This window comes from Nanorana parkeri, unplaced genomic scaffold, assembly GCF_000935625.1.
Source record: "Nanorana parkeri isolate BGI_ZX_2015 unplaced genomic scaffold, ASM93562v1 scaffold501, whole genome shotgun sequence".
NCBI classification, from domain to species: domain Eukaryota; kingdom Metazoa; phylum Chordata; class Amphibia; order Anura; family Dicroglossidae; genus Nanorana; species Nanorana parkeri.
The window spans coordinates 105,639-128,354 of NW_017306769.1; the positions used below are offsets into that span (position 1 = coordinate 105,639).

Sequence of the window (22,716 nt, forward strand, 5' to 3'; positions counted from 1 at the left end):
TCAGGTTTACGTGAACCAAAGTTAAAAAATGCAGAGTGAGAGATAGCAGTGGAATCCTCTAAATGTAAAGAGGAATGCATAGCCTCAATTAAAAAGGCAACCATACAAACAGACAACTGATAACCAGTTGTAGTCCCCTCCTCATCAGAAGAAAGAGACTCACCTTCAGACATAGAATCTTTTGGAAACTCTATAAGCAGTTCCAGAACTATCTGACATTTCCTCGGAGGCAATAGATGAAGGGGGTATGCAATGTTTTTTTTAAAAAATCTAAACGAGATAAAAACCTTTCATAGTAGAAGAACATTCATTTTTAGTAAGGAAAATGAAGAATCACCTAACAGGGAAGGAGGTGTAGGTGTAGAAACTGACAAGGATTTATTAGATTTAGCGGCAATAAAAATACAATTAGCAGAATCCTTTCCTGAAGGGATCTATTTTTTACATACAGTACAAATAATCAATGAAGAAGACTCCTCAGAAGTTATAGTATCACTAAAGGCTAGTGATGTGAGGTGTTGACAAATAAATGTATTTATTTTAATGCATTTTTTTAGCTCTACTATTTTTCTAAAAAATAATCAAAACTGGGGAAAAAGTTTTCTTTACATTTTTCCTAATGTTTATATTTTGTTTGTACTAATTGAGGAGTTGGGCACACATATGTGATATAAATATATAGCCCTATCTGTGCTCTAAAAAACAATATATAATATGTGTATGTGCATTTAGTAAGAAAGTATATTACTGCCATGGGAGAATCACACAGCAAACTGAAAAAAGCTCAGTCATGAAGGGATTAAACTAGCTTAAACTTCTTCACAGTTTACAATTTGTTTTTTTAGGACGGAGCCCATCAGAGCCAACATGCAGGGTGGTGTTTGAAAATGAACAGGACAGCAATAGCCTGAATAGAAGTCAGAGAAAACGCAGCCTAGTTGCAGCAGAACCTCAGCATGTCACTCTGATAGTGTTTGGAATAGGCATGGTAAATCGCACTCACCTAGAAGCTGACATTGGAGGCTTGACCATGGAGTCTGAACTCAAGAGGATTCATGGCAGCTTTACCCTGAAAGAGAAAATGAAAGGTAATAAAACAAATTATAACCCTGAATGATTTCTACTTTTGTATGGTGAATTGTTTTCTGTCTCTGTTCCTTTTACTTTGAGGGGTATAGTGACACAGCCTGTGAAGGCAGAAAATTATAGGATGACTTTTCATACGGCACTAATGTTATAGCTAATAGTTTCTGACTTTTCTGAATCAGTTTTTAGCTTGATTGTTTATTCTCATAAACTGTTTATGAGATGTGATCCCCTGATGAAACCGTAAAGTAAGAATAACTTGAATCTTTAAGTCTGAGAAAGTATAGAAATCACCAATAAATATTCTCACTACAGGAAAGCAATTCAGTTTTGCAGCTGTTCAGTAACTCTGTTTGGTTTGCCTATATATTTCATTAAACTATTCTCTATTTAAAGAGCACTTCCAGCAAAAAGCTAAAGCCTAATGACAGGTTTTAAGACCCCCTCCCTGACTGAAGGCTCATTGGGCTGTTTGTTGTCCCTTTTCCTATACTATTCTAATGGCTAAATAATGTTAAAATGTATGTAAACCTAACAAAACAACTTATCTGCTACCCTTTTAAGCAATTTTGTCAGCCCTGCCCAGTTCACCTCTGTGAACTATTGAATACCCATCTCTCGCTTCGTGTTATGGAAATGTGGAGAAGGGGAGCCCTAATGTGGCCCTAATACACTTCCTGCCTGTAATGACAATGCTGCTTCTCTATAGATACAGTACAGTGATTAAGCATTGTCAGACACAGTTCAGCAAGTGTTTTTTTGGCAGGCACTTGTTAAAACTAAAATAAACAAATCCCCCAAAAAAGTAAACTAATGCAGCACCACATCTAAGGACTGGCAAGTTGCAATATATTAAATATTTTTGTTGTTGTGTATATATATATATGCCTTAATAACAAGGATCCACTGTGTTTGCAGTACAGTAAGTGAGCTGCAGTTTGCAAGTGAGCCTTTTGATCCTAAATACCACTAATAATTTGTCAAACATTATTCCCCTTCACTGGTTTTATGCTCAGTGGCAATCATAAACACGTGTCACTGTGTCTCAGCCGTTGCAGGGCAGAATGTTTTATCAATAGTCAACATTTGCTTTGACTTGGCCCTTGTTTTTACATTTTTGCATTTTGTTTTTTTGAAGATGTCCTTCATCAGAAAATGACTGAGACTTGTGCCACAGCTCATATAGGAGGTGTTAATATTGTTCTTCTGGAGGGCGTTACACCAAATATACAGTAAGTTGCTTATTGGCCTGTCCTATACACTTTATTTACTATGATCTTTCTATTAATTACACTGGGCAACAATGATTTTGCTTTTTGAACACTTCTGGGTGTATTTTAGAGATTTGGGATGTCTAATCACGAAAGTAAAATAATTTAACCTATCACGTACCATTTTGAAAAAAAAACGTTAACAATTTTCTTGTCACAGTTTAAGTTTACTAACTTCCCGTTGTGTTATATGATGCCTTGTGTAGCTCATACATGTCCAGGCATGGACACAGGTCTGGTTGCATAATGTTTGCATAACTTGAACAGGTTGGGCATGCCTGGGAATGCTTAGGCTTAGTGAATGCTCATGTAAGGGCTGAACGCAGCTTGCAACGTAACAACTAGGCCTAACCCTGTTACAGACTTGCTGTTGTAGTACGATTGGTGACATCAGAAATGTATCGCCAAGTTCGAAACAGAAGTGACACATTCTGTTAAGAAAGCGTATGAACTCTACTTTGGTTGTAAGATTGGTGATCAGGACAAGGCATGGGCTCCTCACATTTGTTGTGCAAGATGTGCTCTGAGCTTGACTGTTACTTTTGTTTGACTGATGTCTCTGGTGCATTCAAATACCCTAACTATTAACAAAATGTTTATCTTATTTGTGTATCACTTGTGGACATCCTCTAATCATCTCTGAATTTGTGCTGACGCTGTCCTTCTTTCTGGATTGTAGCTACTTTTGTTCCCCATAGTCTTTTTTGTGAGTAGCCACTTTTCGGAGCTCGCTCCCGTGATGGACTACAATCTCACGCTTAGTTTACTAATTTGTATTGTGATTGTAGTCCATCACGGGAGCGAGCCTGGAGAGGTGGCTACTTTACAACACATACAGGGACCAATGGGAACAAAAGGAGCCACCCTCCAGAAGAAAGGACAGTGTCAGCATGAATTCAGAGATGATTTGAGGATCTAAAGCCGAGTGATACACAAATAAGATACATTTTTGTTAATAGTTAAGGTACTTAAATGCATTTTTAAGATTTAAAGGAGAATTAAGGGGTAAGGGAAAAACACTCATCCCCATAATTCAAGTCTACCTGTGACACTGAAGCTGTCACAGGTCGGCTCTATTGATCAGGAAGTCAGCAAACACATACCGCCGATTGCTGACTTCTCACTGCATGTATCTACTGCTTGTTAGTAGTAGGATATATGCGTAAAAAAAAAACCAAAAAAAAAAAAAACAAGTGTTGAATTCTTCTTTAACATTATGTGATTACAAGTTAATTTTATATTTCTCAAGATTCCTATGTGATACAGTCATTCTAAAAATTAGATACAGTCATTCTAAAAGTTAATTATATATTCTATCTAAATTACAGGTGTGACTATTTCTTTAAAAATGTCAGCCCATTTTTTTTGTCACCAGTAATTTAGGCCAACCTGAAACAGGTGCAATCCATTATTTTCAGTTAAGGGTAGTTGGAGAATGGACCTTTTCCTTTTTTCAGATTTTCTTTGTGTTTATGTTTTATTCAGGTTTTTTGCCCTTCTGTTTGTCAGTCTCTTACTGTTTTTTGTTACACGTGGCTTTAACATTCCAATTTTCTGCATTAAACTTTTAAAGTTTATTAATAAGCTAGTGCAAAGTAAAATAAGGTGATAATCAATTGTTAATATAAGGTGATAATCAACACCAATTTGCAAAGGGTACAATTATTCTTTTACCCCTTACCCTTACACTGATCTGTGGCTCAAAAGAATACCTCACATCAGCTTTGTTTACAAATGTACAGTATGTAATTTGTTACTGCTGGGGAAGCCTGTGTACCAGGTTCTCAACCTACATTTATAAAAATACAAAGGTATAAACTATTACCGGTATGTAAGAAAACAAATAATTATAATTATAATTTTTAAAGTTTGAACTTTCCTAAAGAAAACAATAATGTTTGGGAAACCCTCACAGCTACAACAATTACAAGATAATTTATATGTTTATTAAAAAATCACTATTGTCCATTGTAGTAATAAACTAAACATAACTCAGTTCAGTAGTGCGTTAACCCGTTGCCTGGTGGAAGCAATGCAATGTTTACAGGCCATTATAATAAGCACGATGTGTGCCAAACTTGAGATGTGGCAGAAAGGAGCCTGGCTCATGGGGAACAATGGCCAGACTCCAACCTCATCTTAGTGTATGTGCCTGGTTCTAGCGGGAGCTGTTAGCTGAGTTATATTTAGTTTATCTGCTTGTACTTTAAACTTGGGGATTTTAGGTAGAGCGCATTTTAAAATAACCTAAACATAATTGACCTGAGTCACTTTGTTAGGTTTTCAGTATGTAGCCTGAAAGCTTTGCAAATATTTTTATGCTTTCTTTGGTTTCTTTTTGTTCCCTTCTTGCTTTCTCTTGAACCTTCATCTTTAGACTGGAGGATTTCCCTACATCTCCAACAAGCACAGCCAAACAAGAGTTTCTGTATGTCCTGAGCATTACATGTATAGTGGTTGTGGTTGTGATTGTGATGTGTTTGTACTAAGTGCTTAAACCTTTTTGGCATCTCTTATTGTTCTGAAGTTTTGTTGATATGGCATGTAATGACCGGCCCATCAAGTAATGTTGCAAAATCACTGGCTAGAATATTTTTATAAAAGTGATATGGTAAGTATTTTACTTCGGTAGAATCCAGCCTACATACAGTTAAAGGAGAATTATGAGGTGAGTGATTTTCACTCAGCCTCATAATCTGAGCCGACCTGTGACAATGAAACTGACACAGGTCAGCTCAGTAGATCGGGAAGTGAGCGAACACATACCGGCGCTCGCTCACTTCTCGATCTATCCGTGCAGAGAGCGGTGACTGTCACTCGCGGCGCCCTGCAGGGATTCCTCCCCCCTTCTCTGTCCGATCCTCCAGCGCTGACTGGCGGAACGGACGGGGAGGGGGCGGGTACAGCTGGCTCTGCCTCTAGATAGGCAGAGCCAGCTGTCACGCACACAGCTGGGTGGATCCAGACAGAATTGTCGGGATCCGTTCCGGCTGCGGCGTCTCAGTATATCGCAAGCTCTAGCTCACGGTTTACTGAGCTTTGGGTGATGGGAGGACGCTAGTTTGTGTCCTCCCGTTACACTTAGGAGAACTATGGGGAAAAGTCCTAACCCCATAGTTCTCCTTTAAGAGAAACACATACTTTGTCAGGTGCGTGTTAAGAAAACCCTATGTGGTATGGTGCTTATTAATCACAGCCCCTGATGTAGAAATGGATGGAGGATTCACCATTTAGATATGATGTTAAAACATCTTACAGTAAAACTCTAGCCTTTTTTGTTTAGCTTTAGCGAAAATGGGGAAAAGTTAGAACCTCTGACACACTTTATCTGTGTCCCTGTTGGTGAGATTTCTGTCACTTCATGCGGCATCATTGGACCAAATTCAGAAACACTCTGTGACACTTAGTATGAAAATGGAGGAAACATAACACCTGTCAGAAGGAAGTCTTAATGTCAATACCAACAAATTCACATACACATTCAAGACATTTATGTGAATTTGTCACAGGCATTGATATTTGTCACACAAACACAGGACAAACACTATTAGGCTTCAGCAAGATCTCATCTAATTTTGTCACACTTGTAGTTGCAAATTGGAAGCATATTCTGGTGCTCTTTCTTAGCAGCAGGTTAGATTTGCATATTTCCATTTTTACTCTTCAATTCTTTCAGGTTTGTAGGTTGTTTAGTAATCCTCTTTTATAGAAAGGGATATTGGATGTGACATATTTGTAATGTTTTGACATCATGAATGAGAAGGTATGTCACAGGGAATGAGATAGACAAATAAGATCCTATACAAAAACTGGTTCCAGTAATGTACTTTATTTAGTAATGTTGTTCAACTTGTGTGATGCTTCTAGATATAAATGACACTTTTTTCGCTAAAAATAGCCGATATATGCCACTAAACAGGATTCTCTGTTCTGCTGATTATAATGTAGAAATTAACACTAAAATTCTCTACTGACCAATACAGATAGTTAAACGTTTTGCACTGTACTTTATCCATAACTGGACAAACAGGAGCATGTGTGCAGTTAATGCATGAACATTGCTAGGTGGTGTGTCCTGCCAACTTGACAGATGCACATTATAAATACTCTTTTAGTAATCTCCTTTTCTTCTCTTTTTACACAGGACAGTAGTAAAATGCAGTATTGCTAAGTCCCAGGCACTGTACAGTGCACAGAGAGGCCTGAGAACAAGCAATGCTGCTGTGTTCAAAGTTGGAGCAATCAGCATTAACATTCCACAGCACCCAGCTACATTGCACAGCATGATGGTGCGCAGTTCTCACCAGCTCTCAAAGCAGATCTCAGACCTCATCAGACAGCCTTCAACAGTGTGAGTTGAAATATACATGCCAAAAATGTGTTCAGTTGGTGTTTTGTTTGCATGTGCTTCAAGTCCAACCAAAGGTTTTCCACATTCTCTAGTGGTGTCCAGACCGCTAGCACCACTCCACCTGTACAGATGCCTCCATCAGCTAGCCAACTGCTGTGAAGACACCCGTACGTGAACGGTCACTGCTGTGCCTGCACCCAGCTGTGTGCGTCCGGCCACACCGCCACCCTTCCAGTCACAGCATGACTGACGGCAAAAGGAGCCTGCGGCTCCTCTGCCCTCAGTACCCTCTCCCGCAACCAGGAAGTTCAGGGAAACCTGAGTATCTTCTTGGTCGGGGCGGAGGAGACGAGCGGCTGCAGGTAAGTGTGGGGGGGACACAGTTGTTTTTTGCCCTCATGCAGAGAATGCTTTAAGGCAAAACACACTGAGCCTCTAATAATACCTTAAGTGACCAGGACAGCACAAAAAGTGCACCACGATAATCACGATGATGCTTTGTGAGAGCAGCCCCCCCCAATATATAATTTTTGAGACAGAGCCAAATATTTTGAAAATAACTTGTTTCCCTTACTTTCTGTTATAAAACCTATTACACAAAAATGCCAGGGCAGTGTGAATACCCCCCAAATGACCCCTTTTTAAAAATTAGACACCCCAGGGTGATCTCATTTTTGCCACAGTTTTTTGGAAATGAAGAAACATACTGGTATTGAAGTGATTGAAGCACGGAGATTGGTAATGGTGCACTAGATTCAGTGCATCATTAATGAACAGGTCATACACAGAGGGAGGAAGAGATGAAGGGCTTAATGTACAGGTCACATGCAATGGGTAGATGGAGATGGGGGTTATTGTGCAGATGTACAGGATAAGAAAGGTGCAGGGTTACTATAAGGGTCACTTACAGAGACAGGATGAAGATCAGATGTACAAGTGAGTGGGTGTGTGTGTTTAAAAAAAAAATCAAAACTCCCCCACCTTAATTCTGCTGCTGCCTGTGATCTGATCCTAATGATTTATTGATTAATGTATTAGTTACGCCTTCCTATGGTGTGAGAGGAAAGGAATGTTTACATTTGTGATCACTGATTGGTCATCAAAGTAACCACATGACCACGAGGTATAGAGCCACTCTGATCAACTCATTGTACATTGTATCATTAGCAGCTTACATCTAAGCCATTAAGGGGCACATTGGCTGCCTGTGTGTGTTTTCTGTACCACAGACTCAAAATGGCAGTACAGGAATAGACATCCACCTCCCCACCAGTGGTACGGAGTTGGTTAAATATTCATATCAGAAACATTTGGGTCTGTTGTAATAAACTGATTCATTACATGTAAATGTTTGCCAAGGTGGAAAGTTTCAATTTTTCAAGATACTTATAAATGTTTCTACCAGATCATTTGAGAGATGACTGTTACACATGCAACTATGTCTCTTTCACAGGGTGCCCCCTCCAAAGGAAGATGTAGCAACACCATTACTATCTGAAAAAACCCCCTCAAGTGTTAACCAGACTCCAATTGAAACTATTGTATTCCCTCAACTCCCAGAAGGACTTGAAAAGAAGCCTATTGTGCTGAAGTTCAGTGCTATGTTGGATGGTATTGCTATTGGAGCTGCATTGTTACCTTCCCTCAAAGCAGAGTATAAAATGGGGAGAATGCGAAGCCATGGGATGACAGGTAAAAGAGCGCTATAATATCTACAATTAGTTCAGCTTATTCTTTCTCTTATAATGCTATTGATTTTACATTCAACAAATAAACTCAACAAATTCAGTATTTGTCAAAAGTATACAATTCCATAACAATAGCATACCTTTTTTTTATTTGCTGGGAAGAATATTTGCCAGTAAATGCACAAGCTTGCTATATTTGCTATATTTATTTTTCTAGTACATGTTAGTTCATCTCCGTCATGGATGTCTTATCTCTAGAAGAAATGACATCTCAAGAGACAACTGTAGATATATGTTTACCATACTTGAAGTGTATGTACAGGCAAAGCTTTGTTTTTAGACTTTTTTTTTTTTTTGGAGGGGGTTAAAACCCATCTCAGTTTATATTTAGTTGTGTATCTTTGTTTTGGGCATTTTATTTGAAAAATATAGATATCCTCGATCTGCTGATATATTACAAAAAGTGACCTATTGTTATTAGATTTTCAAGCGCCATAAAGTATATAATGTAAGCCATAAAACAAAAGGAGCGCCTCCATAGTGTAAAACAGTATTTAATGTAAAAAGGAAGACAGCTGGCACTGTACTTACAAACGATTATAGAACTCAGGCATGTACCAACGATGGGTGAACAAAATCACAAACAAAGACGATCTGGAAAGTTGATAGTCATAGGTTCTGATGAAAGGGGCGTGGCCTCTGAAACGCATAAACCCATGGAGCACTTGGGGGCAGAAGACTCTGGTTTAATATCAACGGTCCAGATCGTCTTTGTTTGTGATTTCGTTCACCCATCGTTGGTACCTGAGTTCTATAATTGTTTGTAAGTACAGTCCCAGCTGTCTTCCTTTTTACATTAAATACTGTTTTACACTATGGAGGCGCTCCTTTTGTTCTATGTCTTCCAGAATGCTGGTTACCCTGACCAGTGGGAGCTGCCTCACAAGTATAACTAATTTGTGTGCTTAAAGAATCGCGGGGGCTGGCGACAGTGTTTTTTCACTTTTTCTACTTCTCTTATATACTGTAAGCATTCTATTGTTTCCTATTTAAAATGTTGCATGCATTTTTATTGCAGGTGCACAGACAAGATTTACATTTGAGCTTCCAAATCACAGGCTGCGGTTCACTTCCAGGGTCTCTTCTACAGATATGTCAACTATTCCCCCCTCAGCCAGTCTCAATCTTCCCCCAGTCACCATGCATGGTAAATACATTATGGAAGAGCATGACAACTACTCAGATCAAGCCTGGAGCATGGATGACCTACCTGCCAATCAGAGTTACTACCTGCAAGGAAACTATTTACGTTGTGTGGCTGAGGTGAGTAGGGCAAAACTTCACACCCGTTTGACGGTGTCACGTCATTTTACACAGGTGTTAAGAGTTGTTGATTTAGATAGCAGATATGCATTTTATAATAATTTAATTAGCAAATACAATTACTGGCCTTAGTCTACATACAATTATAGCCCCAATTTAGCAAACATAACCTTCAGGGCTACAAAGATAGGCAGATGTGTTCCTCCACCACACTGGCTAGTGCCAGTATCTACTTCTTACTTTTGTGTTTTAAACTATTACAACGTACCTTTTTTATGTTTTATTTTTGTTGCCAGTTTGAAAGTAACAGACTTCCCATCTAAATTACAGGTTGGGTCGTTTGAGCATAATCTAACCACTGACCTACTGAACCACCTGGTTTTTGTACAGAAAGTCTTCATGAAAGAGGTTAACGAAGTAATACAGAAAGTCTCAGGTCTGTGGTTTTTATATTGAGGGTGATGATGATTTTAAGCGGGTCTTGGTTATGCCTGCATATGTATATAGACCGATCAGCCATAACATTATGACCACCTGCCTAATATTGAGTAGGTCCCCCTTTTGCCACCAAAACAGCCGTGACCCATTGAGGCATGGACTCCACTAGACCTCTGAAGGTATGCTGTGGTATCTGGCACCAAGTTGTAATTAGCAGATCTTTTAAGTCCTGTAAGTTGCGAGGTGGCCTCCATGAATCGGACTTATTTTCCAGCACATCCCACAGATGCTCAATTGGATTGAGATCTGGAGAGTTTGGAGGCCAAGTCAACACCTTGAACTCATTGTGTTCTTCAAACCAAAGCATTCTTGGACCACTTTTGCAGTGTGGCAGGATGCATTATCCTGCTGAAAAACTGTTTCAATGAAGGGGTGTAATTGGTCAGCACAATGTTTAGGTAGGTCTGTTTCAAAAGTAACATCCACATGAATGGCAGGACCGAAGGGTCTCCAGCAGAACATTGGTTGAAGCAACACACTGCCTCCGCTGGCTTGCCTTCTTACCATAGTGCATCCTGGTGCCTTCTCGTCCCCAGGTAAGCGACACACATGTCTATCCACATGATGTAAAGAAAACGTGACTCATCAGACCAGGCCACCTTCTCCCATTGTTCTGTGGTCCAATTCTGATGCTCATGTGCCCATTGGTGGCGCTTTTGGCGGTGGACATGGATCAACATTGGCACCTTGACCAGTCTGCAGCTTTGCAGCCCCATACACAACAAACTGCAAAGCACTGTGTGTTCAGACACCTTTCTATCAGAACCAACATTAACTTTGACTTGACTGGTTCACTGGCTTTACTTCCTTGGACCACTTTTGGTAGGTCCTGACCACTCTAGACCTGGAATATACCAGAAGAGCTGCAGTTTCGGAGTTGCTCTGTCCCAGTTGTTTAGCCATCAAAATTTGGCCCTTGTCAAAGTCTGCCTAATATATCCCACCCACTTCCAGGTGCCATTGTAATGAGGTAATCAATGTTATTAATTTCACCTCTCAGTGGTCATAATGTTATGGCTGATCAGTGTAAATGTATGTTTGTGTAATTAATAAAATAACTATAATGAGAAACTTTGACTTGATAAAAGTAAACATACAGAATTTATATAAAAGTGTTTCACTGTGTATTATACATGACATTATACCCTTGACTCAAAAATGTAGATTTTAAAAGCGGTCATTATGTGTGGATACCAATATCATCAACATGAATGTATACAGTTAAAATGACTACAGGCACTATGGTATTTTCTAGTACTTTACAGAAGGATTACTTTTCTAAAATAAGGCAAATGGTTTAGGCGTCTCACTTTTTGAGTTTGTTATCAAGCACAATTTTGATATGATTTGAATGCAAAAATAATTTCTGTACCTTGATCTTCAGACTGTTGATTTCATGCATGATATACACTTATTGAAGCACTAAGTTCTATTTACCACACAGCTTGGCTATAAGAGAAACATTTATCCTAGCTGAGCTTGCAGTCCTCTAATATGAATGCTCTGAACCATATGTAGGTGAAAGTTTGAAGCCAACTATTTTAATCAGGTTTATTGAGATTTTTTTCCATATACATATCAAAGAATAAGCATACACAGAAAAACTTTGGCCACAAAAGAAACAATACAAAAGAACAGAACATAATGTAGGGAACCCATCGCAGTATGGTAACGTCACAGTTGGTGGACGCACCGCCAGCGTCCTATAGCTGAGCCCGGGGCGAGACGTGCCCCATACAAACTTAGTAAAGACCTGCTGGAGTTGTCGCAGATAGACCACTGGGACAATGATGGGTAAAGTTTGAAACAGGTATAAAAACCTAGGGACAATGTCCATTTTAAGCGCGTTAATACGGCCCAGCCACTACAGGATCCCGCAGTCATACAAGGCAAGACCTCGAGTCGTCTTCTCCAGCAAAGGCCAGAAGTTCAGAGAGTGAAGGGCATTTAGGTCAGTGGGCAAGTGGACGCCAAGGTACTTCAAAGAGGTGGGGCAAACCCTAAAGGAGTAGTTACCAGCCAGTTGTTGAAGGGCCTCCGTCCCTAGGGGCACATTGAGTATCTCCGATTTGGAAACCTTGACCCGAAAATTGCTTAGAGAGCCGAAAAGAGAGAATTCCTGCAGAATAGTAGGTAGTGCAATAATGGGTTGCGTTACGCAGAGCAGTAGGTCGTCTGCAAACAGGGCAAACTTGGACCTAAGTGTGCCCACTAAAATGCCCTGGAACATGGGGTTCCGATGGAGAGCGACCACCAAGTGTTCCATAGTGAGGATATAAAGGAGGGGGGATAGTGGGCAGCACTGGTGTGTGCCATTGAAAATGTGAAAGCTAGGGGAGAGGGAGCCGTTGACACGGACCCGAGCCGATGGGCAAGAATACAAAGCCATCACGTTTCTCAGCATATTGGGACGGATGCCCAGTTGAAGCAGAGTATGTTTAAGGAAACTCCAGTCTAGACGATCGAACGCCTTATCAGCGTCAACTGACAAGAGGCAGAGGAGGACGTCGGATGTCTGGGCATAGCGCATCAGTAGCAGAGTCCTAATGGTGTTATCCCGCGCCTCCCTACCCCGGACAAACCCTACCTGGTCGGGGTGAACCACCTCCGGGAGGAGAGGTTGAAGACGGTTGGCAATCAGTTTGGCAAATAGCTTCACATCAACGTTGATCAGCGATATTGGTCGAAAGTTCGTACAGAGGGAGTGGTCTTTGTCCGGTTTAGGTATTAAGGAGATATGGGCCTCCAGGGCCTGTCGTGGAAAGGAGGCCCCCTGAGCAATCGAGTTGAAAACGCGGAGCAGGAAGGGGGTAAGTTTGTCACGAAAGGAATTGTAGAACTTCACCGTGTACCCATCAGGCCCAGGACTCTTGCCTACCGGCGATGACTGGAGGGCCAAGAGCAACTCCTCCATCGTGAAGGGCGACTCCAAGGCCTCAACCCCCGAGACCGCCAATCCCGGGAGGGCCATGGACTGAACATAGGATGATACCTGTGAGTCACAAGGAGCATCGGATCCAATTATTGAAGCCAATTATTTTAGTGACTGTTGGCTTTTAGCACCAAGGATGCTATATTTAAACGGTATGCTGTTATAAATTCATGTTATGAATATGGTGAGGCACATGAACCATTTAGAAGTTTTTGACTTTAAATGAGAGTTTAAAGCCACACTCCGGGCAATCATGTCATCCCCTGCACACAAAGCTGAGCTTCTCGGCACTAAAGAGAGGGAGAGACGCGACCCAAGCTGCACAGCACTCCGGTTGCATCACCTGCTATCACTATTCACTATCCTTAATTTAGGAAATGTCTTGGGTTTTTTTTCTAAAGACTACAAGGCATTCTGTGATTGGAGGAGAAAAGAAGCAGGTGATGTGACCATAGTGCTGTACTGCTTGGGTCGCATCTCTCTTAATTTGCTGTTTTTGGATTCTGTACTTTGAACTGCTCACTTCGTATTTCACTCATCACATGCGTGTTCTTGGTTAGTGACCCAAAAAGTATCAAGACTTTTAAATTAGAATGACTGCCAGGTAGCATGCATTTGGAAAAGTAGGTTAGCACTGGCTGCCTATATATTTTTTCTGGCACATGTTATCTTTACAGATGTTTTGTATATTAATGGGCATCAGCGGAGGGAAATAATGCAGTATTTAAATAACACTCGCTTTTATAACCGGTCTTGCAAGCTTAGTTAGATCTGTGATCCTTACCCCTGACATCTAATGCAGCTGCAGGGGTAAGGAGAGTTTTTGCCATAAGGTCCCTTTAAATTAAATTGAATAGGTTATTGGAATGAAGGCAAAAGCATGTAGATGAGCATTATTTATAGATTTATTATTAACATTAAATCACAGCATTGTATGTGTTATTTTTGTGTTTGTTAAATTCCTTAGATTTTTTTCTTATTATCATATATGTTATAAAAAGGTAACTCTCCTTTTATTTGGCCAGGCTGCTGACAGAGGTCCCTTTAGGCTCCAGGCAAAAGGCATAACCTTAAGCTTTATTCCATTATAAAATTTTCAAGCAGCATTGACGATGTGCAAAGTGCAGTACCCCTGTGCAGGCATGAAATCCCAGTTTACCATGCTGAGAGCTTTTTCCTTAGTGCATCAGTTTTAAAAATTGCACAAGGAGACTTTTTTTTGTTGGCGTTCGGGAGAGCTCATTATAGTTTGGCATTATAATTTTTTCAAAGCATCTTTGTGAACGTCAGCAAGATTATATCAAATTTGGCATATTTCAAATATTCTGTATATATTTACAGGAGGTGAGCAACCAATCCCACTGTGGAATGAACATGATGGTACAACAGATGGAGAAAAACCAAAAATTCTCCTTTATTCCTTAAAACACCCCTCCAAATCATTAGATTCAGCTGTTCAGTGGAATTTCCTTGCTACTAAATACTCCACGGTCAACTGTTAGTGGTATTAGAACAAAGTGGAAGCAAAGTGCATGAATTAGAGCGAAGACTGCGAGCCAGGCCTTCCCATCCAACATCAGTACCTAACCTCACAAATGCACTTCTGGAAGAATGGTCAAACAAACATAGGCAAAAAAATTACTATCCTGACAACACATGGGCCACATCTGCTTAACCCATAAGATTTGTGGGTGTTGTGCAATGATTCAAACAACTCACAAGTAGTAGAATAATAAAATACATTAATTTAGGTTGGGTATTACAGATGATAAACTAGATAAATACAGCATTACCGATCAATGGAGCCCCTCAACTTCTGAAAAGATCAGATGGAATCGACAGCCTTCAAACAGGTCTCTAGGCACATTCAGCAAGATGTCCTAGATGAGGCTTTTTTTCTCCTTCCAATAAAACACTTACTACACCTAAACACAATGAGCGAAGTCCTTCCAAAGCTGCCCATATACTGTGTGAATTTAGTGATACTATTGTGTTGCGCTAGGTCCTAAGTCCTAATCTCAAGAAGGAGAATATAAATATAAACACGTGAATGTGTGCAATTATATCCAACATCAGAATTGTGAATGAAGAAATTAATTAATTGCTGCTCATCGTGCAGCGTAATAAATATATCTTACAAAATGCCAGTGCTCATGTATCCAAACATCTACATCATCTATACGTGAATGAGAAAACAGCTTACTCTAAAATACAATTGACAAGAATAATTCATAAATATATTACAAATCCTCCAGAGAGTTAGAGATGTCACTCTCAGAACATACATAAGCTGAGTGTGTATGATCGAGCAGTCCTATGCCTCTATCTCGGCGCTACATGACAAGCCACGAGCAGTATGCTTACTTTCCTTGTCTCCGGTACATCTTTAAAAGGGAAAAAGAGTTCTGTTACGTTGTTTCCCAAAGATTGTCCGCAAGACTTGCCCCGAAGCAATCCCTGTTATTTTCAATAGCCGTCCGCTTAGTCCACCCGTGTCCAGATGGCTCAGCTGGACGCGGCTCTCTCCTTCCCCTCCGGTTAACACCTTCCACACCGTGATCGCCGGCGATGTCCATCCCACGGTGTTTAGAAAAGGAAACGAGAGGGGGAAGACAAGAGCCTCTGGGGAGCAGGGCAACATGAGGAGGGCCGGGAGCCGCAGATCGGGAAACCTCAGGGGTAAGGGTCAGGAGTCAGGGTCCAAGGCAGCAACAGGATACTGGTTACAGGAGACAGGATACTTCTTTACAGGAGACAGGATATGGCAACAATACTGTATTGTGTATCACACAGTATATATACTGTGCGAATTTCAGCCGGTGCCTAATGAACCGGCCAACATTTGCACGGTGGGTGCCCCTGTCTGCAACCTTCTATCCGGTATCCTTTGATCAGAAAATCAAGCCAATGGAAAATCTTTGGGCGAACAGTGACAGCAGCCAATCAGTTGCTGTCACTGTCCGAGTATTCTGACAGTGGCATATCTGACGCTGTTAGAATACAAAGGACACACCGGGTTATTTGTCCATCTACGCTGTTTAGCCTGTGGACTAAAGGAAATAAATATAACAGTGTATAGCCAGCTTGAGCCTTAGATTGTGTCATGTGACACATCAGAGTCGAGGAAGGGCTTAGGAGGGCTTTCGTCCAGTGGTGAGTGTGGTCCTCAAGCACCCACAACATGACTGTACCCAGGGCAGACCCCTCTAGGTACGCTACTGGTGACAACACAGGAGCACAACTGGGGCACAGTTGGTACTTCATAACAGTTCAGTGCCTGCACAAGGGCCTTAATGGCATGATCACCAGGTATCATTTTAATGAAAGCTGTGGATGTGCAAATATTGAAAACAATGTTTAGAGCTGTGGCAAAACATCCACTTGTGATTCAAAGAAGTTCCCTTCTGGTTTTTTTCCAATGTCTGTTTGGGAGCCTTTAAGAAATCAGTGGATGACTGAGCCTGGCACAGTCCCACATAACAGGTATATCAGTTTTGGATAGATTTTAAAATAGTATGTGCTCATTTTTCAAGCATGTCTTTGTATGATATGTTTCCTGGGTTGTAACTGTACCATCAAGTGGTTTTATTTACCAGACTAGTGACAGCATCTTGACAGACATCGCTAATGATTAATGATCAGTTTTATGGTTGTTTTACATGCTTTGCTAAAGGGTATCCAAGTGACAGCAACAACTCCCTCCATGAGGGCAGTCAGATTTGAGACTGGGCTGATAGAGCTGGAATTGTCGAACCGAATTCAGACAAAAGCCTTACCCGGAAGCAGTAGCTATCTAAAGCTTTTTGGCAAATGTCAGGTTGATTTAAACTTGGCTCTTGGACAGATTGTGAAACATCAGGTAAGCAACTTTACATTTAATTAATATAATAGCTTTCATTTGTTGTTTCATTTTATTGCAGTCTTCCTTACATGTCTTCCCTTGAATGTTAACATTCTCCTGTGATCCGTGCAGGTTTATGAAGAGGCTGGATCAGATTTTCATCAAGTTGCCTATTTTAAAACCCGTATAGGCTTACGTAATGCGCTGCAGGAGGAGATCAGCGGCTCAACAGGCAGAGAAGCAGTGCTTATTACTTTGAGTAGACCCATTGTCTATGCACAGCCTGTAGCCTTTGACAGAGGTACTAGCAGCTGCCTTTCTATTCCGGTCGACAGCTCACAATAAGTTTAGAGAGTATCCTAAACAATACTTACCTCACGTACCTCAGGTGTATAAAAGCATGATTATAAATAAGAGGCTGATTTTCTTAGCTCATTTCAAAGTCAGACCCATGTGCGTGTTCATATTTGTTCCAAAACACATGGTAACCTTTTCATTCTGTATACTTCTCTTGCTGGCACGCACAATTCAGAAAGCCTGCGTATGTTTATTTAATGTTTTTTATAGGGCTGGTACTGATTAAAATTTTCATGTTCGATTAATTTAATTTTTTTTTATCGATTAATTTCGATTAATTATAACGCACATACAGATCCAACTACTTTTAGCTGATCTGCTTGCATTGCAACTCTGCATTAGTCAGTGGTAAATGTGGTATACACTATATACAATCACCCGACACTAGTTAGTTTCAACAATCCATGACTTAACTTCACAGTTCACACAAATACGTTTTAAATTCAAACTGTAGCACTGACGTAAGTTATTTTTTTTTAAACTTTAAGAAGAACGTAGACTAGTTAGTTTAATTATAAAACATATCCAGTATACTGACTGTCAGTCACTTTATAGTAGGCAAGTTTTTATTTATTTCTTTACTTTTTTAAATTTTTATTTATCTGATTCTCTTTCACTTTTTAATTTGTTAGAATTTTTTTTCTAATTATTTTTTAATTTCTTTATTTTTTTAATCTTACTATCTTTTACTTTTTATCATTTTCATTATTATGTTTTACTTATTTTTTCATAAATGCTTATTTTATAATTTTTTATCAATTTTTATTTAATTTTGTATTTAATTTTTAATTTTTTTCACTTAACTTTATTGCTATCACACAGGAGCTAGCTAACAAGGCCCTGTGTGATAGCATTTGGAGGTGACAGGTTCTCTTTATTGAACCTGTCACATCCAATACAGGAGTTCTAGCACAGCACTGTGCTAGCACTCCTGTGACAGCTGAGAGGAAGGGCTGCGAGTGCAGCTCTCCTCTCACTGTCTATATGGTAGCGCCGGGCCTGGGCCCAAGTGGCTCCGTCAGCTAAAGAAGGAACGGGGCGAGGAGTCCGGTGACGTCGATGTCCGTGACGTCACGAGATCTCCGACGGGACTCCCGGAAGCCGGCGGAGAGGCGAGTACGATCAAATGAATTTTGATCGATTAAAAGAATTAAACATTAATCGAGTAATTAATCGTTCATTTCCGCAGCCCTAGTTTTTTATACTCCTTTCAGAACATTGCAGCCCTGCTGGTTACTTGCATCCCTGCTGGGTACTTGCAGGTATTTCTATGTTCTGTGTTTCACAATTTTTTTTTTTCCTTATTGAGTGTTCTATTAACCAGCATCATTTTCAATGGCTTTGATTTTATATTTTTTTCAATAGTATTTTATGTAGTCTGTTTAGCACACAATGTTTTTGTTTTTTTCCGGGCTGATATGTTGTCTATGCCCACATTCATCAGCTTCTATATGCACTACATCCTGTAAAGATTTCTCAGTTATTAAGCAAATTAGGTGGTAGTGGGTTTTATCCTTTTATTTCTCATAATGTGATTTTTTACATTTGTATCCCTTTCTGTTAAAAGCTGTGTTGTTCTGGCTGAATTACAAGGCAGCATATGATAACTGGAATGAGCAGCGAATGGCACTCAACAAGGATATTCACATGGCTACAAAGGAAGTAGTAGACATGTTGCCAGGAATTCAGCAGACATCTGCCCAGGCTCTTGGAACTCTCTTCCTCCAACTCACAGTCAATGATTTGGGTATATGTTTACCCATCACCAATGCACCACAGGTACCAGGCTCAGCAACACATTTCAATTTGCAAACATTTATTTTAAACTTATATGCAATCGCTTCAGCAGGATAAACATACAATTTGTGAAGCTTTATACTTAGCTTTTTCTTCGCCTTTGAATATTGCAGATACAAATGGCCATCGTTCCTTGATCAAGTTCTGTTTTGTTTCTACTAGGCAAATCACACTGGTGACTTTGATACAGGCTCTGCAGTGGTACTGACGATTGAAAGTACGCTTATAACAGCATGCTCATCAGAGTCCCTGGTGAGCAAGGGGCACTTTAAAAACTTCTGCATTCGTTTTGCGGATGGCTTTGAGACCTCTTGGGATGACTGGAAACCAGAAATCAGAACAGATCTAGTGATGAATGCATGTAAGTATATTACTCTGTTATTATCACAACCCGAAAATGACAAGTAATATGTTGGCATGCCCGCTGGATAGTATGTGTACACCCTCCTGTACAAACAATTCCATTTGGACCATTGAATTCAAATGACCCTTGTCCTTGAAGCAATTGTTACCTTGCCTTTGAAGCCTAGAACTTTATGGGAAACTATGGTGTATTTTTAGAAAGTACACTCTTTGAAGTATGGTTGTAGCAAGTATTTTTAGTCAGGTCTTTTACTTGCTGAACCATATTTTGTCTGACTGTATTTTTTATGCTGATTTGAAAATTCTCCCTCTAGTAGCTAGAGTTGCACAAGCATTTATGTTTATTTGTTTATGCCAATAAAAGAGAACTATGGGGTAACCTTTTTATCCTGTAGTTCTCTTAAGGGTCACGGAAGGACATATACTAACGTCCTCCCGCGACCCAAACCTAGTGCCCGCTCTATACTGAGAGCGTCGCAGCCAGGATGGATCCTGACAATACCGGCGAGATCCACCCAGCTGCGTGAGTGACAGCGGGCTCTGCCTATCTAGAGGCAGAGCCAGCTGTGCCCGCCCCCTCCCCCGTCCGTTGCTCCAGTCAGCGTTGGAGGATAGTAGAAGGGAGGGGGTAATCCCTGCGGGGAACGGTGACTGTCTCTGCTCTCTGCAGGGAGATGATCGGAAAGAGAGTGAGCGCCGGTATGTTTGCTCACTTCCTGCTCAATAGAGCAGACGTGTGACAGTTTCAATGTCACACATCGTCTCTAACTATGAGGATGAGTGTAAATCACTCACCTCATAGTTCTAAACTATAAGGGTTTTGGGTCAGTTGTTTTGTGAATTCACATTATTAGTTGTTATTTTGAACAATTTATATTTTGGAAAGTTGCTGAAAGTGTTAAGGTGAATGGTTACAAAGCTCACGTTGCTATTTTCTTTTTAGACTGTACATAATATAAGAAGCATGTACTGTGTGCTGGAGGGGGCCATCTCACTGCTGCTGTTGAAAGCAAAGTGAGGTGTATGATAAGGGTCATGGTATACAGGAAAGACCTATAGGTGTGCTGGGGTGGGATCTCCCAGTGTGAAAGTGGCACTTAGCTTTAATACTATATAAAATAGGACAGGATGTAGTATATGAAACTAAAGTTGTGATATCTTCAGACTGAACCAAATTTCATCCTGCAGAAAATACCCCCCTCCCTAACCTCTAAATATCGCAGTTAGGAAAAGAAAACAGGCTTGAGACAGTGAATACACTTGACGCAAAAACAGGCTTGAAACAGTGATACAGAGAATGGTTACAGTCTGTTTGGATCTGATGGCGTGGTATCTGTAGAGTGTCTTATCTTCTTTATTTTGTCAGCGGTATTGGTGACATGAGGCTAGTACTGTAATTTATAGTTGAATGAAAGGTTATCTTTGAAGAGCACAGCATGCTGTATAATTAGTAGTCTATAACTTTCATTCTTTTTAACTTATTCTTTGTTAAATACCGTTGCTTTTGTAGGTGTTGTGCCAGATGGAACATATGAAGTGTGTTCTCGGACAACAGGGCAGGCTTCTGCAGGTACGAATAAAATGGCAATTGCTATAATAACCTTGGGGCTTTAAGAGAATGCAATGTGGTTTGTACATTCTCATGCTTGCTATTATTATAAGCAGCTGCTGAGTTTCTAAAAGAGCAGCCAGTAATATATACATTTATTTAACAATAGAAAGCAACAGCGCTGGCACATGGACACTCAATGTGTTGTGGAAGATGTGTGGTATTGATGTGCATATGGATCCAAACATTGGCAAAAGGCTTAATGCCCTTGGCAATACTTTGACCACACTGACCGGAGAAGAGGACATAGATGATATTGCTGATCTGAACTCTGTAATCATGGCTGACCTCTCAGATGAAGATGAAGTTGACAGCATGTCTCCTACAGTCCACTCAGTACGTTCCCATACTACCATTTGTCATTATTGTGTATATCATGATTTTTATTGTTTCGCTATAGGCTGGCGTATACAATATGCTTTTGATTGTCTAGTTGATGGGGAGGAGGGGTTAACCATGATATGTGCGAGGGGATGAAATGCTGGTGGCTAGATAGAGCTCTTCTTTGACATCTCTACTTTAAGCTCTATGGCGCTTACTTAGGAAATCTAGCTCATGTTAAACCAGTAATGCCTCCAGAAATATTTTTTATACTCTTTGCACTGTCTCTTTTAATAAAACATGTAATCTTTTTAGATGCATGACCTACTTATTTTAAGCTGGATTCTGTGAACAACTTGGAGGAAATATATTTGGCAGTCTCTATCTGACAATGTAAAGTCTCACACAGAAGTGCCACTATTCATGGTAGTTCAGCTGTACTGCTATATGTCATCCTACTAAGTATAGCCAATAGGTGTGCAGCACTGGAGTTGAATTTGCACTAAGACTAATAAAAAAAGATACACAGCAAAGAGGACTTTGCCATAAGACGTTGGTGCTCGCTTACTATAATAACTGTGTACAGGAAAGACTCAAATTCTTTGTTGTTCTCTATCTTGTAGGATGCATATAGACATTCTCCTTCTTAACTTAAGCACAAGCAGTATACTGTAGCTTTTAAGGATTGATACAATTTGTGAATCTCGGAAGGCTGGAGAAATCTCAGCAACCAGCTGGTCAATCTGCCTAAATAGATACATAGTGTATATTCACCATTCCTGTTCCCTGGCTTCCTAATAAAGATTGCTGAAACTTACATTGAACAGACCGGCGACTAATTCCTAAATCACTTTGTCAAAACATATTTATTTACACGTTTTAGAAAACAGAGTTTATTAATTAGTGTGTTTTTTTGTGAATTAGCCTTTTGCATCGCATTTGACATTGCTTACCTGTGATATCTGGTGTCTGAGGTGTATTACTATTGTGTGACACAAATATGGCCCTTGGGAGAGCCACGCAAGGCTTTGGTTTGGAGTACTCCCTCTAAGCTCTCCTTTTATAATGTTTGTCTTTGCTCATATTCCTTTGTTACTTTCTTCTAAACTTTACAAGGTAGTTGCATCATTTAGTATATTACTAGATTGTCCGAGAACTAACCATACTGTTTACTGTCCAGAATTCAGAAGCAGTATTTATAAATGGAGAAAGCCACAAGCTTACCCTTGGTCAGCGACTTGTAAATCACCTACTTGGCTTGAACCACAAACGTCAGCGT

The 22,716-nt window shown here is 40.2% G+C and overlaps 1 protein-coding gene across 1 annotated transcript in view; it reads left to right on the forward strand.

Annotated features, from left to right (window-relative positions):
• Window positions 1-22,716, forward strand: part of KIAA1109 (KIAA1109 ortholog) — a gene marked incomplete at its 5' end in the record, with an annotated part of 180,806 nt that overhangs the window by 104,380 nt on the left and 53,710 nt on the right. Inside the window, 14 exons of the mRNA XM_018561118.1 lie at window positions 849-1,088; window positions 2,225-2,318; window positions 4,735-4,785; window positions 6,502-6,708; window positions 8,162-8,400; window positions 9,475-9,719; window positions 10,050-10,155; window positions 14,491-14,574; window positions 16,809-17,008; window positions 17,123-17,291; window positions 18,915-19,126; window positions 19,307-19,505; window positions 21,018-21,077; window positions 21,226-21,452. Coding sequence (XP_018416620.1) covers window positions 849-1,088; window positions 2,225-2,318; window positions 4,735-4,785; window positions 6,502-6,708; window positions 8,162-8,400; window positions 9,475-9,719; window positions 10,050-10,155; window positions 14,491-14,574; window positions 16,809-17,008; window positions 17,123-17,291; window positions 18,915-19,126; window positions 19,307-19,505; window positions 21,018-21,077; window positions 21,226-21,452 — 2,333 coding nt within the window. The remainder of the gene's footprint in view (window positions 1-848; window positions 1,089-2,224; window positions 2,319-4,734; window positions 4,786-6,501; window positions 6,709-8,161; window positions 8,401-9,474; window positions 9,720-10,049; window positions 10,156-14,490; window positions 14,575-16,808; window positions 17,009-17,122; window positions 17,292-18,914; window positions 19,127-19,306; window positions 19,506-21,017; window positions 21,078-21,225; window positions 21,453-22,716) is intronic.